Source organism: Musca autumnalis, unplaced genomic scaffold (genome assembly GCF_047663935.1).
Source record: "Musca autumnalis isolate F117 unplaced genomic scaffold, ASM4766393v1 scaffold_3, whole genome shotgun sequence".
NCBI classification, from domain to species: domain Eukaryota; kingdom Metazoa; phylum Arthropoda; class Insecta; order Diptera; family Muscidae; genus Musca; species Musca autumnalis.
In genome coordinates this window covers 215,316,336-215,333,425 of record NW_027411866.1, presented here as the reverse complement: position 1 = coordinate 215,333,425, position 17,090 = coordinate 215,316,336, and the positions used below count along the sequence as shown (strand labels likewise).

At 35.6% G+C, this 17,090-nt stretch overlaps 1 protein-coding gene across 2 annotated transcripts; it reads left to right on the top strand.

Annotated features, from left to right (window-relative positions):
- The first annotated feature begins 567 nt into the window (after positions 1-567).
- On the top strand, positions 568-8,045 carry LOC141398893 (protein ILRUN). 2 transcript variants are annotated; one of them, XM_073976667.1, is made up of 4 exons: positions 568-736; positions 805-890; positions 1,308-1,666; positions 6,648-8,045. In XM_073976667.1, the coding sequence occupies exons 3-4, from the start codon at positions 1,314-1,316 to the stop codon at positions 7,078-7,080; spliced, it is 786 nt and encodes a 261-aa protein (XP_073832768.1). In that variant the 5' UTR covers positions 568-736; positions 805-890; positions 1,308-1,313; the 3' UTR covers positions 7,081-8,045. The 2 variants fall into 2 exon arrangements, with proteins under 2 accessions (XP_073832768.1, XP_073832769.1); XM_073976668.1 differs by having other exon boundaries at positions 602-736; positions 805-1,194.
- Positions 8,046-17,090: the final 9,045 nt, after the last annotated feature.

Sequence of the window (17,090 nt, the reverse complement as noted above, 5' to 3'; positions counted from 1 at the left end):
GACGGAAAATTTTAATGATGCGGTGTTGGAGTCCATGTCGAAAGCTGAACTAGTGATGGGAAGGCAACATAAAAAACCTTTTGGATGATGAAGCAAAATCAGATGCGCTTGGATTAAATTGAGAACGGAGGAAGTAAGCTCAAATGTGATTGAATTTAATGGAAACTGGTCACACTAATGCTTGGTTTACATTTACGAAATCCACTAGATTTCAACTGTCAAATCCATAGGTTAAACGTCAAATGAAATCCAGATGCGATTTCATTTGACGTTTGAACTATGGAATTTGCCATGTTGCCTCTTCCTATTATTCGTTTCAAGAAACTCGCTAGTGTGACTAAGGTCTAAGTGAATTCATAGAAAAAGATGTACTTCAACGGCAAATGTACTGTACACTTGTAGTGATTCAACTGCATCCGCGGATGCAAACTTTTTGCTGGGCTTATTCCGCCATGTACTTAAACTGCATCAACGGATGCAAACTTTTTGCTGGGTAAACATGGTTACTAAAAGCATGCTATCATTTCAAGGTGAGTGAAATGTAATGCATAAGTAACCATCATAGAAGAAGAAGCATTGTGCATTTGTTTCTTTCAACTTTATTTTTTATTAAATTCTCCCTTTTAATGTTATTCTTTGTGTGTATGTTGTTGTTATTAAGTGCAACACAACTTTATATGCAAAGAAGAAGTGCTCCACATATAAATCAAAGGAAATCTCACAAATAAAATACAAAGTAAATGTTTTATACATTTTTATTGTTGCCCAAATTCTAAATATTTTTTTATCGAATATCCTCAAAAGGAACGGAGTTAATAGCAAGCAATAATCACAAACCTAAACTTTGGTGGAAGACGAAGACGAGTAGCAGTGAAATAAAGAAAGGACGGGTGAGTTACTGAAAACGACGACAACTGAATGAGAAATCAAAATATGAAAACAAAGAAAATAGTGAAATAGATCAGACCAAACGAACAAGAAGAAATTTCAAATAAAAAACAAACTAAAGTAGAACTAGGTACATCTCGGTGATGATGATGATCTTCTGCATTGAAACTTGTACACAAGTAGGAGAGTAGTCTCTGCTGATTGGTTGGTGTCAAACAAAGAGGTCATCATTAAAGTTTTCAATAAAAAAACAAAAACTACGAACTTCAGTGCCAGTGAAAGAAAGATAGATTGAGGAGGGGCAAGGTAGGAAGAGTTAAAAAATAAATAAATAACAAAACAACAACAATTAGACTTCTGTTCTAATTTCACCATAATTAGTGGCAAGTACTCACCATATTTTTGTTGTTGCATTTCAGTAAAAAATGGATATCGGCGACAACACATTCGATAGCCAACAGTCCGGTGGTGGTGGCGGCGGCGGAGGCGGTGGTGTCTCATCATCACAGCAACAGACAGGACAACAGATGCAATGTGATCCGGTTTTTGATAGTTCACACGGACCCTTAGGCGGACCCATACCCTTACCTGCCCCACCACAAAACTATGATAAGGGTCGTTCAAATGCAGCCGACATCGATTTCGATTCATTGCTACTGCAACAATTTAGCTGTTTGGGAACACGAGACCATGAAGATTTAATTGAACAATTTCACAGTTTAATGAATAATCAAATGAACAAGGATGCGGCTAGATTCTTCTTAGAGATGAGCAATTGGTAAGTAGTGTTCGAGTAGAGAATATGGAAGTGAACAAAGGCGAATATTTAAATACGCACAATTCTTTTTGTTTTGGAAATAGCGCAATTTTGTTGCTATTGCGTCGTTTCCATCATTGGGCATGCACAAGTGAATAAATAGTTTGGATTGGTTAACATTTTCATGTTATAGGTATAAAATATTGTGAATATTGTGTTATTGTGTGTTTGGATATAATATCCACATAACGTGAATAAAGTTTTTACATTATCCGCATAATGTGGATAAGGCTTTTACATTATCCACATAACGTGGATGAAGTTTTTACATTATCCACATAACGTGGATGAGGTTTTTACATTATCCGGCTTAACTGGAGTTTAGCCGCTCAGCTCCGATTTTGATGATTTACAAGTAGATTTCACTTCCCTGATCACGAATGTACACATAATTTTTTTGGGAAGTATATACTTCCCGAGATATGGGCATTTGAAGTTCCAAAAATTCCCTTGTAAAAAGCCACTTAATAAGAGAAAATTTTTAAATTAGAAAAAAATTGTGTTCCCTTGCCCTAGATTTGCTCCTGTCCATAGGAGAAAGTCTTAAATCGCCGGCCGAAGGCCGGCCAATTAAAAAAAAACTGTAAATTAAAAAAAAAAAAAAGTGGGATGAGCGGCTAAACTTCAGTTGCTCCCATTATCCACATAATACGGATATCGTGGATAAGGGTTTTACATTATCCACATAACGTGGAAAAAATTTTTTGCATTATCCACATTATGTGGATAAGTTTTTAACATTATTCAAAGAACGTGGATAAGGTTTTTATATTACCCACATAACGTGGATACGGTTTTAACATTATCCACATTTTGTCGATACGGTTTTAAAATTATCCAAATTTTTTGGATAAGGTTTTAACATTATCCACATTATGTGGATAAGGTTTTGCATTATCCACATTATTTGGATAAGTTTTTAACATTATCCACATTATGTGGATACGTTTTTAACATTATCCAAAGAACGTGGATACGGTTTTAACATTATCCACATTTTGTCGATACGGTTTTAAAATTATCCACATTTTTTGGATAAGGTTTTTACATTATCCACATTATGTGGATAAGGTTTTGCATTATCCACATTATTTGGATAAGTTTTTAACATTATCCACAATATGTGGGTAATGGTTTTTACATTATCCATACTATGTGGATAAGTTTTTTACTTTGTCCACACTGTGTGGATAAGGTTTTTACATTATCCACATTTTGTGGATAAGGTTTTTACATTATCCACTCTATGTAGACAAGGTTTTTGCATTATCCACATTATGTGGATAAGTTCTTAACATTATCCACATTATGTAGATAAGATTTTTACATTATCCTCATTATGTGGATAAGATTTTTACATTATCCACATTATATAAACATGGTTTTACATTATCCACATTATGTAGATAAGGCTTTAAAATTATCCACAAAATGTGGATAAGGTTTTTACATTATCCATACTATGTGGATAAGTTTTTTACTTTGTCCACACTGTGTGGATAAGGTTTTTACATTATCCACATTTTGTGGATAAGGTTTTTACATTATCCACTCTATGTAGACAAGGTTTTTGCATTGTCCACATTATGTGGATAAGGGTTTAACATTATCCACATAACGTGGATAAGGTTTTTATATTGCCCACATAACGTGGATAAGATTTTTACATTGTCCACATTAAATGGATAAGTTTTTAACATTATCCACAATATGTGGATAAGGTTTTTACATTATCCACTCTATGTAGACAAGGTTTTTGCATTATTCACATTATGTGGATAAGTTCTTAACATTATCCACACTTTGTGGATAAGATTTTTACATTATCCTCATTATGTGGATACGATTTTTACATTATCCACTTTATGTAGAAACAGTTTTTGCATTATCCACATTATGTGGATAAGGTCTTTTCATTTACATCCACATTATGTGGATAAGTTTTTTACTTTGTCCACGCTATGTGGATAATGTTTTAACATTATTCACAATATGTGGATTAGGTTTTTACATTATCCATTTTATGTAGACAAGGTTTTTACATTATCCACATTATGTGGATAAGGGTTTAACATTATCCTCATTATGTGGATAAGATTTTTACATTATCCACATTATATATACATGGTTTTACATTATCCACATTATGTAGATAAGGTTTTACATTATCGAAATTATGTGAATAAGGCTTTAACATTATCCATAAAATGTGGATAAGGTTTTTACATTATCCATACTATGTGGATAAGTTTTTTACTTTGTCCACACTGTGTGGATAAGGTTTTTACATTATCCATATTATGTGGATAAGTTTTTTACTTTGTCCACACTGTGTGGATAAGGTTTTTACATTATCCACTCTATGTAGACAAGGTTTTTGCATTATCCACATTATGTGGATAAGGGTTTAACATTATCCACATAATCCACTTTATGTGGATAAGGTTTTTAGATTAACCACATAACGGCGATAAGGTTTTAACATTATCCACATAACGTGGATAAGGTTTTAATATTGCCCACATAACGTGGATAAGATTTTTACATTGTCCACATTAAATGGATAAGTTTTTAACATTATCCACAATATGTGGATAAGGTTTTTACATTATCCACTCTATGTAGACAAGGTTTTTGCATTATCCACATTACGTGGATAAGTTCTTAACATTATCCACATTTTGTGGATAAGATTTTACATTATCCTCATTATGTGGATACGATTTTTACATTATCCACTTTATGTAGAAACAGTTTTTGCATTATCCACATTATGTGGATAAGGTCTTTTCATTTACATCCACATTATGTGGATAAGTTTTTTACTTTGTCCATGCTATGTGGATAATGTTTTAACATTATTCACAATATGTGGATTAGGTTTTTACATTATCCATTTTATGTAGACAAGGTTTTTACATTATCCACATTATGTGGATAAGGGTTTAACATTATCCACATAATCCACTTTATGTGGATAAGGTTTTTAGATTAACCACATAACGGCGATAAGGTTTTAACATTATCCACATAACGTGGATAAGATTTTTACATTGTCCACATTAAGTGGATAAGTTTTTAACATTATCCACAATATGTGGATAAGGTGTTTACATTAGCCACTCTATGTAGACAAGGTTTTTGCATTATCCACATTATGTGGATAAGTTTTTAACATTATCCACATTATGTGGATAAGGTTTTTACATTATCCACATTATGTGGATAAGGTTTTTACATTATCCACATTATGTGGATAAGGTTTTTACATTATCCAAATTATGTAGACATGGTTTTTACATTATCCACATTATGTGGATAAGGTTTTTACATTATCCACATTATGTGGATAAGGTTTTTACATTATCCACATTATGTGGATAAGATTTCTACATTATCCAAATTATGTAGACATGGTTTTTACATTATCCACATTATGTGGATAAGGTTTTTAGATTATACACATTATGTGGATAAGATTTTTACATTATCCACATTATGTAGACATGGTTTTAACATTATCCACATTATGTGGATAAGGTTTTGCATTATCCACATTATGTGGATAAGTTTTTAACATTATCCACAATATGTGGATAAGGTTTTTACATTATCCACAATATGTGGATAAGGTTTTTACATTATCCAATCTATATGGATAAGTTTTTTACTTTGTCCACACTGTGTGGATAAGGTTTTTACATAATCCACATTTTGTGGATAAGGTTTTTACATTATCCACTCTATGTAGACAAGGTTTTTGCATTATCCACATTATGTTGATAAGTTCTTAACATTATCCACATTAGGTGGATAAGATTTTTACATTATACACATTATGTGGATAAGATTTTTACATTATCCACATTATGTAGACATGGTTTTACATTATCCACATTATGTGGATAAGGTCTTTACATTTACATTATCCACATTATGTGGATAAGTTTTTAACATTATCCACAATATGTGGATAAGATTTTTACATTATCCACTATATGTAGACACGGTTTTTGAATTATCCCTATTATGTGGATAACGTCTTTAGATTTACATTATCCACATTATGTGGATACGTTTTTAACATTATCCACAATATGTGGATAAAGTTTTTACATTATCCACTTTATGTAGACAAGGTTTTTACATTATCCATACTATGTGGATAAGTTTTTTACTTTGTTCACACTATGTGGATAAGGTTTTTACATTATCCACTTTATGTAGACAAGGTTTTTACATTATCCACATTATGTGGATAACGTCTTTACATTTACATTATTCACATTATGTGGATAAGTTTTTAACATTATCCACAAAATGTGGATAATGTTTTACATTATCCACTTTATGTAGACACGGTTTTTGCATTATCCCTATTATGTGGATAACGTCTTTACATTATCCACATTATGTTGATAAGTTTTTTACATTATCCACAATATGTGGATAAGGTTTTTACATTATCCACTTTATGTATACAAAGTTTTTACATTATCCACATTATGTGGATAAGGTTTTAACATTATCCACATAATCTGGATAAGGTTTTTACATTATCCACTTTATGTGCATTAGGTTTTTAGATTAACCACATAACGGGGATAAGGTTTTAGCATTATCCACATTATGTGGATAAGGTTTTTACATTATCTACATTATGTGGATAAATGTTTTGCATTATCTACATTATGTGGATAAGGTTTCTACATTATCCACATTATGTGGATATGGTTTTTACATTGTGTGGATAAGGTTTTTAAACTATCCCCATAATGTGGATAAGGTTTTACTTTATCCACTTAACGTGGGTAAGGTTTTCACATTATCCACATAACATGGATAAAAGATGATCCGCTTATCAGTATAATCTCCATATCTTATATGCTATACCCTTCTGTTTATTATCACCTACTAATTTTCTTCATATTTTTCACCTCAGGAATCTTCAAACTGCTGTCGGCTGTTATTTGGATTTTTGCAATGGCCAGACATTACCATCAATGAAACTTGTCCTACAACAACAACCGAATGGTCAGCAAATGGCATGGCGTTTACAAAATATCGGCTCCGAAACATGGCCTAATGGCTGTTACTTAATGTCCAATAGTCAAGTGCGACGTCTGGAAGTGCCCTCCCTGCGACCGGGTGATACATGTGATGTTGTGGCCGACATTTGTACTCATGAACCGATTGTGTGGCGTCTTTGCACCCCATACGGGGAATATTTTGGAGATAGCCTATGTCTGGTGGCACCTGGCGTTTTTAATTCGCACGAAGAATTAAATCAACGTTTAGCTCAATTAGCCGTTAACGAACAAAATCCCGCCCAATGTCCTCAAGTTAATATTGTGATATCTGAGAGAATGGAATAAATAAATGGAATGCGTGGGAGAATGTGGTTATGGTGTTTTATATATGGGCAAAATGAGATATGAACGAACGAGAGATCGAGCGAGCGAGAGATCATAATATGTGTTTTATTTAATAGAGTTGAATGTGTGCGTGTCGTATATATTTTTTTGTTTTTTTGGCTACAATTTAAGAAAATGCTATAGCGAGAGAGTGAACGAGAGCCGCCGCTGTGAATAATGCAAAGCGAGCAAGAGAGAGAGCGAGTAAACTACAAGTGAAGTGTGAATGCAGTTTTAAGTTGTATTTTTTTAATAATCATCTACGTTTTTGTCATTCTTACTCTATTTTTCCTTCTTATAACTATACACCAAAAATCTATAATAGCCTTGTCTTTTTTCCTTAAAGCAAGTTCAATGAATTTCTTTTTAAAATATAAATAATAAATATTCTTTTAAGTTTTCGAGTCTTCTTTACATCTATTCTTTCTATACATACATATTTACCAAAATACATACATATATATTTCCTATGTAGAAAATATATATCATACAGTTCTATATACATATATATATATTTTTTAATTTTGGTTTTAATTTAAATTTTGTTAAATATCCATTAAAATTACAAATTTAATATTATTAATACTTTTTCTTCTTAAATTTGGTATAAAAACAAATTAAAACACTAAAAAACAATATTATTTATGTGGTTGAATGAAAAAAAGTATTTGTTTCTATTACCGGTTTTTTATATATACACAAATACGAATGCGTGAATTAAATTAAATATATAAATATTTATATTCGATTATAAATTGGAAAAAAAAATATGTAAAAAACAAAATCGAAATTCGCTAAGTTTTATATACACATACAAACAAAATTTAGGTATATACATACGTATGTATAATTTTTAATTAATATTAGAAGGATAATAATTATAATAATAACAATAAAAAAATGTAATTGTTAAAATTAATTTGCAACATATCGAATTTTATTATTATAGTCTCAGCCTTTGGGATAACAAAGGGGGTACATTTATTTTGATACCCTCAAAAAGGGTAATAGTTTTATTTTAGACCGCAATGAAATCCGTTTAAGAAAATTTGGAGTCAATGTCTTTCAGGGTGCCACCGTGATGCAATGGTATGCACACCCGCCTTACACGCAGAAGGTCGTGGGTTCGATTCCACGTCCAGGCAACTTCAAACACTTTTCAACTGTGGTAAAATACCCCTCAGTAATGTTGGCGACATTTCCAGAGTATTTCAGCCATGTAAAACTTCTCTATAAAGTGGTGTCGTAAGACACGCCGCCGTTTGGATTCGGCGATAAACAGTAGGTCCCATATAATTGAGCTAATATGAATCGGGGTGCACTCATTGATATGAGAGAAGTCTCCCCTGTCCCTTCTGGGATGTTTGTGGGACAGTTATTATATTATGTTTCTCAGTTTACCCCTCTGTCATCTGATTTGTTCCAAAATTTGGTCCTCTTAATACATTGTCCGGGAGCCACCGCGGCGCAGCGGTTCAACCCCTGACGTCGTGAACATCAAAATTTTCAGCGATGGCAAGTCCATACTTCCTAACAGAATGATCCAACAGCTCAATAAAAACCTAATGTGTCATGAGCATGACGTAGGGGATGGATTATATCAAGCAACGGTCCTGACCGGTTTTAACATGGCAAAGCCCAGGATTTATCTTGGTCCCTCTTTCATCTCAAGTGGACACTGACCTCCCCGTGGTGTCACCTGGGGAACTGCCTTTAACACCCGTTAAAGGTAGTGAGCTAACATGTGCCGCGCGTTCTCCCATAAGAACGTTAAAAACCTGGGTTTGGGCGTCGGGCTAGAAACCCTTCCCTATAAAAAAACAGCCTACTATGAAAAAACGAAAGAAAAGACAAAAAAAAAACCCTCTAAAGTTGACGAACCCCGCAAACGTTTTAAGGACTATGATCTGCGAATCTGCACCTGGAATGTTCGCACTCTCTATAGAGAAGGTGCAGTCTTCGCATTGGCAGACGTACTTGAAAAGTACAAGGCCGATATTACTGCCATACAGGAAATACGATGGATTGGGAAAGGCGTCACAACAACACCTAAAGTTGACGCACTGTATTATAGCTGCCATGACGTGAAGCATGAGTTTGGTTGCGGATTTGTAGTTAGTCGGAGACTAAAACATCTGGTATCCAGCTTCACTCCAGTGAATGAAAGACTTGCTGCAATTCGAATAAAAGTTAAATTCTTCAACATCAGCTTTATTTGCGCTCATGCTCCCACTGAAGAAAAGGACGAACAGACCAAAGATATATTTTACGAGCGCTTAGAAGAAACATATGACCGTTGCCCTGCCCATGACATTAAAATCATTCTAGGCGATTTTAATGCCAAAATTGGAAAGGAGAATATCTTTGTCCCAACAGTCGGAAAATTCAGTCTCCACAGTGAAACATCTGACAATGGTATGAGGCTGATAGACTTTGCAGCGGCAAAAAACATGGTAGTTAGCAGTACCAGATTTAATCATCTCGATATTCATAAGGGCACCTGGCTGTCTCCAGATCAGAAAACAAGAAATCAAATTGATCATGTTGTGATAGATGGAAGGCATTCATCGAGCGTGTTGGATGTACGATCGTTCCGAGGCGCAAACATTGATTCGGACCACTACCTTGTTGCAGCAAAGGTACGCACCCGCCTAAACATAGCAAACAAACTACGAACAGACACAACACGAAAGTTAGACATCGGTAAGCTGCAATCACAACAGATAGCCACAGCATATTCCACTCAACCAGCCCAATTGCTTAATCAAAGCACTCCTCATCCCGATAACATATCAGCGCAATGGCAAAGCATTGCCCACTCCTTGCAAACATCCGCAAAATCCATACTTGGATACCAGAGGCCTCCACCCAGGAATCCATGGTATGATCAGGAGTGTCGTACTGCCACCGAAGAGAAAAATGCGGCATATAGGGCTACTTACAATCCGTAGCAACGCGTAGCGCAGGAGAGAGGTATCGGGAGAAAAGGAGAGGGGAGAAACGTCTTTTACGCAGGAAAAAGAGAGAGATGGAAAAGCGGGAGTGTGAAAAACTCGAGATGTACAGGAGCCATAATGAAGTCCGAAAATTCTACCAAAGAGTCAAGCATCAAACTGATGGCTTTGGTATAGGCACATCCTCCTGTAGAGACCAGCAAGGTAATTTGGTAACTGATACAGATAGTGTACTCAGGATATGGAAAGAACATTTTTCAAATCTGTTGGTATCCAATAGCAGCGAAGACGACGAAGATACCACAGTCCCAATCCCAGAAGATGGTATTGAATGTATACCGCCCTGCCAAGATGAGGTAAAGACAGCAATAAATCGGCTGAAGAATAATAAGGCAGCAGGGGCCGATGGCTTACCAGCCGAACCTGAGTATCCTATGCCCCGTCCACAAGAAGGGAGATAAGACTGTATGCTCTAACTATAGGGGCATAAGTCAACTCCCTATTTCCTACAAGATCGTGTCAGGGATATTGTGCGAACGACTAAAGCCAATGGTCAACGAGATAATTGGACCATACCAATGCGGCTTTATACCTGGCAAGTCCACCATTGACCAGATATTTACCCTGCGGCAAATACTGGAGAAGACCCAAGAGATGCAGATCGACACCTACCACCTTTTTGTCGATTATAAAGCAGCCTTCGACAGCCCGCTGCGTTCAAAGGTATTCCAAGCCATGTCTAAATTTGGTATCCCCGCAAAACTCATCCGGCTTTGTAAAATGACTTTAACTGACACGAGGTCCTCAGTTAAAATAGGAAAGAACCTCTCCGAAGAGTTTGGTACCAAAAGAGGTTTCAGACAAGGAGACAGCCTTTCGTGTGATCTCTTTAACATCCTGCTGGAAAAGGTTATACGAGAGGCAAACGTCAAAAGAAGTCGCACAATTTACACCAATAGTCACATGTTACTTGCTTATGCTGATGATATAGACATCATAGGCCGATCAGTAAAAGAAGTAACTAACACCTTTATGAAGGTCGAAGGAGAATCTGCTAAAGTGGGTCTGGCGGTAAACGGTGAGAAGACCAATTTGATGGTGTCGACGCGCAATGCGTCCATTGAGCTCGGACCGACTGTGGAAGTTGGTTCCTATAATATTGAGGTAGTAAAAGACTTCGTCTACCTCGGCACCTCCGTAAACACAACAAACGACATCAGTTGTGAAATAAAAAGAAGAATTGTATTGGCCAACAGATGCTACTTTGGTTTAAGTAAGCACTTCAAACACAAAGCCACATCTCGTCAAACAAAAATAACGCTCTACAAAACACTGATACTACCCGTGCTGATGTATGACTCCGAAGCCTGGGTACTTGCGCAAGCAGACATGGCAGTGCTTGGTGTGTTTGAGAGAAAAATTCTTCGAAAAATCTACGGACCAATCTGCGTTGACGGTGAATATCGACGTCGCATGAACCACGAGCTGTATCTGCTGTACAACGACATCAATATTGTTAAACGTATCGAGATACAGCGATTGCGTTGGCTAGGCCATATCATAAGAATGAGCGATGATGACCCCGCTAAAAAGGTGTATAAACACGGACCGCTTGGCGGTGCACGCAGAATTGGCAGGCCAAGGAATAGATGGCGCAAACAAGTGGATGATGAGATGAAAAGGCGCGGTATTCCAGAAAGCGAAGCAACAAATAGAGAGAATTGGAGATCTTTTCTTAGTTCGGCCTATAGAACAAATGTTCTGTAATGGGCCAGTTAAGTAAGTAAGTGATGAGCATGATAAAATACGAATTGAGTATCCGAAACTTTGCCTATCGAAAAATTTCTCCAACACCTTTGGGTACCTCCCTCCCAAAATTTCAATATTTTCTCTTAAGAGTAGTTTAAAGATGTTCGAGGATTTTTTGAAATTTTCATCGAAGGTGTCACTGTGGGCAAGTCCATGCTTCCAGGCACAGATCCTTGGGGCAGTCTTGGATAATTTACTTCAGTTCGTTACATTCGCATCCACCACACTCAAATTTCTGTGAGATGCAATAAATGTCGGCAGTGGATGTATCTCAGGGGTTGATCTGGACTCATCGATGCGTCATCCCCCGACGCGACTCTCCCGCAGTCCCCCAACAGCAGCCGCGCACGCCAGCCGTTGTTGTTCCAATCCCTGAAAATGCATCCTTTTTGCAATTTAATAGCGATGGACTCCGAGGAAATAGTGGATTTAATGGGTAGGAAAAATATCAGGGTCGCGGCGGTGAGGCGAACCAAGTTCAACAACAACTGCAGCTCAATCCCACTGTAGCGGGTTCTTTCGTACCGGATTGACCCGAAACCATAGAGTTTCGGCCAGCGCCTGCCAACTCAGCACCTAACCTATGCTTCTACGTACGTTTATATTCTGCTAACTTGTTGAAGTGAAACTGGAGTCGATGATATGAAACTATGTAATATAACCACAAGAAATGCCAGCAATACTTTTAAAACAATCCAAGCCCAGGCCATAAATTGCATATACGAGCAGTAATTATTTTTGAACTCTCGAGGAAGAGCTATCAGAATGAAATGCCGAAAGTTTTTCGGGCAACTTAGACAATCTAATCAGGATCACAAGGACTATCTGTTTATTAATACGTCCCAATGAATAGACTTACATGGACTTACAAAGGAATAAATTTAAGCTTTGGGGGAAATATAAAGGTATGCAAAATTCGAACAATTCGGTTATTCCTTTCGAGAGTTATCGTGAGTCTCAGCTTTTTGGTAATTTTACTTAGGAAGCGCCGACGTAGTAAGAAATTCATCTCAACACCATTTCGGGACAAATCTGACACTCCCATGAAAAATGATCGTGCACAGACAGACTGACAAACGAAAAGGCACAGCTAGATCGACTCAAATTGTCTGAAGCGGGGTCCAAAGCATTGTTTCGAGGAGGCACTCTTTTCTATACTTGGTCCATAGGCTAACCAAGTGTATACACCCTTCGATACGATCAAAAACATACCTAATCAAAATTATGACTTTTACCCAAAGTGCGTTGGGCGAAATCTGTTTCAGACAATTATGAGTCGAGTTGGTCCAAAATTTGCACGTCGTTGTTGTTTTTGTAACATTGTTTTTTATTATATGTTTGTATATTCGTTATTCTGCTTTATCTGCCTCTGGGTCTATCTCCAGTTACAGGAAAATGGCTGTTTTGATGGCATGTATCCACAATCCACTGGAGTTAGATGAGTAAGTTTGGTAGTGCAATTGAAAAGGTGCAGTGAGTCGTGTGGGCAGATGTTTTGCACGGTACCATCGATCTTTGCCCTAGAATAATATAGGCGACCGCAATATCCCGAGATGGTTTGTCATGGCGGCTGAAGCTCCTCAGCTGCGAAAAATGTGTATGTACTCCGAGGACATAACAAAGAGTTGGAGATAAGTATAAATTGGTATATGTAATATGGGGAAGTGGGGACACCAAATATAAAATAAATAAAAGCTCTGTTCCTTTACGTGCAAGAATCTTCATGTTTTACAACTTTTTACTCGAAAAGCTTTCCTTTACTTCAGACACCATACAATTCATATGGAAGCAGATTACAACTTTTGCTACTTTCGCCGGTTTTACCATTTTCAAAAGTAAAGGAACAGACCAAAAAAATGACAAGGTGACACCCTGACTTACGCCAGGAAAAAATGTCGGGTACTCACCGAACGATAAAAGCCAGTATTTCTAGAAGTGTATTTAGAGGTTTTGTGTTTTTTGGTAATGATATATTTTTCTTTAATTGTATGTTGTAATTACACTAAACAAAATTTAACTGTTCTATCTACTCATTAATTTGAATATGTAGAACGCTTTTTAAATTAGGTAGCACATAGAAACAAAAGTGCAGCAACTGATTTTACACAGAGTGAATACGTTACGTTATCGACTAACTAAACTTTTAGATAATAGTCTGTTTATATCAAGGCATATTTATACAAGGTAGAAGTGACAACCATCTGTATTCTTACTTTTTTCGTAAATTTATGGTCTGTTCCGTTACTTTTGAAAATGGTAAAACCGGCAAAAGTAGTAAAAGTTGTAAACTGCTCTCATATAAATTGTATGGTGCATGGTAGAATAAGAAAAGGTAGCAGCAATACACAGCTGACTGAACTGGGTTGTAACGTTAGTGTCAAATTTCATATGACATTTTATACACTTATTTCTATTTCGATGTACATTAGGAACATATATTTTTTGAGAAAAAAAATATATCATTCGAAAAGAACCATTTCCCAGAAAGACTTCTGCATATCAATGATATGTAACCTCCTCCAAATTCGAACGATAAGCCGCCCAGTAAATCCCCGCTTTTAGAGGCGATACAACGTTTGTTAATATGTGAGGTATTTTGTTAAAATTTAAAAAAATAAAGCCCTAATAAACATGTGCTTCTTTGATTTCTAAAACAAAACATTGAAACAGCTTCTCCTTTTTCTATGAATTTCCAGCGACCCCAAACTTTTCTGCAAGAATTCTACTTTCTGCGAGAATTTATGCATTTAGTGGAATGATGTGGAAACATAAATATTGAAAATGTAACGAATTTTCATTCATGTTTTCCAAAATATTCAACCAAATGTGAAAAATTATTAGTTTTTAAATACCAATAATTTATAGACATTTCCTTGTTTTGTTTACAAATACAACTGGCAGTAACGTTACAAACAAAAACAAAATCCTTTGTGGTTGTTGTTCGAGTTGTATTTGTTGTAGTATTAACTTTACCTTGTATTTGTTCTACCATGGTATGGTGTCTGAAGTAAAGGAACGCTTTTCGAGTAAAAAGTGGTAAAACTTGAAGATTCTAGAACGTAAAGGAGCAGAGCTTTAGTTTTCAAAATGTAATAGGATCTACTCATGAAATTTGAAACTTCGAAATTTGCTACCATAAAATACTGCTTTTCATCCTAAACGTGTAATAAAAATTACCTACGAGAGTTCTGAATGCTTTACATTTTGATTCAAATTTGCTCTATTTTAGAGGATTTTCAAAATGTATTTGGGTTTTTCCTAAAACAATTTTTGGAACGACCCTATTATTCAATATTGTTACGGAATTAGATTTAACTAATCTCCGTATAGACGTTGTTTTATTCCCCGATACGATTTGTACCAAATAAAACAGGGTTCGTTTTAGATTACGTTTCTACAATGCTTTATTTACTTTATTACACTTATTCGGAACCGACTTTAATCACTAAGCACGCAGCTTGTCTATAGTTAGCACGCAGCTCTTCTTTAACCGATCTGTTCAGTTCAACGCTTAAAACACAACTAACTCGTCGCTGCTGGTTCCACCTGTATTTATATCCCAAAATCTCCCTGTTCGTGAGTTATCCAGAACATGTGGTAACACCTCGAATCTGTGCAACGAACACACAGATGCACATTCGCACTTTACACGATATGTTTTTTACATATGAGTTGTCACTTCTCTCATACAAAATGTACATGCAAAGTGACAGCTCATATGTAAAAAACATATCGTGTAAAGTACCCATAAGCGAACAACCATACTCAAATACATGGGCGAAGATCAATACAAGTGGACAAGCACACTAATGACGTAATTACAACAACAAACAAATGCAAGAAGTAGCAAACTAAACGATAATTACATGATTATGGCAAAACAAACAATAGCAGATTAATGAAAGGTAAAGTAAGAACTAGAATGATGAAGAGAATTCTACATGGTAGTTGTTGTTGCTTAAATAAAGTAATGCTTGGTTTACATTACGAAATCCACTCGATTTCAACTGTCAACTCCTTTGCGTATACTTCAAATGAAAACTCATCTGAAATCCATTGGATTTCGTTTGACCTTTATGGGTACTTTACACGATATGTTTTTTACATATGAGTTGTCACTTCCCCCATACAAAATGTATATGCAAAGTGACAACTCATATGTAAAAAACATATCGTGTAAAGTACCCATTAATCAATGGAATTGACAATTGAAATCGAGTGGATTTCGTAAATGTAAACCAAGCATAACTGCGTAATAAAACTTTACGTTACAATTCAAATTTTTAAATTAACGTAATAGTACGTTTATATATAACCGGATTTAACAAACCCACTGGGTTTCAAATGTCAATTCCATTGCTTATACAGTTTGTCAAGTAATTGTTTTCGAACCAAGAAAACTAACATTTTTCTGTATTAATTAATGAAAAAATTACTGATAATTGTGATAAAAATGTCAGGTTTTTTGCAAAAATTAGTTGGACGACTTATTTAAGACAATATAGGATGTATAAATAAAAAATTAACCCACGTAGTCCAACAAAAAATAACGAAAAGCAATAACTACATGTAATGCAAGTTGTCAAATAAATGTTTTCGAAATGTAATGGAGGTTCCAATATACCCCATATTTTCGGTAAATACTTGAAAATCAGGACAATTTATGAATTTTATTTTTAACAGGGAGTAACTTCTAACAAGTATCAACAATATTAGTCATCGAATATCCGTACTAGGAGGGTTACCATATGGACCAAGCGAGTACCAGGTCATATTACATGTAAACAGGGTCCTGTAGGTTTTAAACCGGGAATATTTGAAAACTAAGACGTTTTATGAATTTCTTTAGTTCACTAGGACGGATTGTCATCAACTAAATGGTCTGTTCCTTTACTTTTAAAAATGGTAACAGTGGCAGAAAATGGTAAAAGTGGTAAACTGCTATCATATAAATTGTATGCTATCAAAAGTAAGGGAACACTTTACAGGTCAAAAATGGTAAGAAATGGTAACCTCAGGCTCGTAAAGGAACAGAGCAAAAATAAATATTACCTTCAGAATAATTAAATCAGGAGGGTTGCCAGATGTACGAAAAAGGTACCAGGTTATATAAACAGTAAACGAGACCACCTGTGTCTCAAAACAGGGCACCGAAGTTTGTTGTTGCACTTAATATTAATTAAGAGGCAATAACATTTCACGAAACTA

What these genes read in the sequence shown, in the direction of transcription:
- LOC141398893 (XM_073976667.1), top strand. Translation starts at nt 1,314, where the DNA reads ATGGATATCGGCGACAACACATTCGATAGCCAACAGTCCGGTGGTGGT. An exon ending in TTCTTAGAGATGAGCAATTG is followed by an intron (nt 1,667 to 6,647) that starts GTAAGTAGTGTT and finishes TTTTCACCTCAG; the next exon opens with GAATCTTCAAACTGCTGTCG.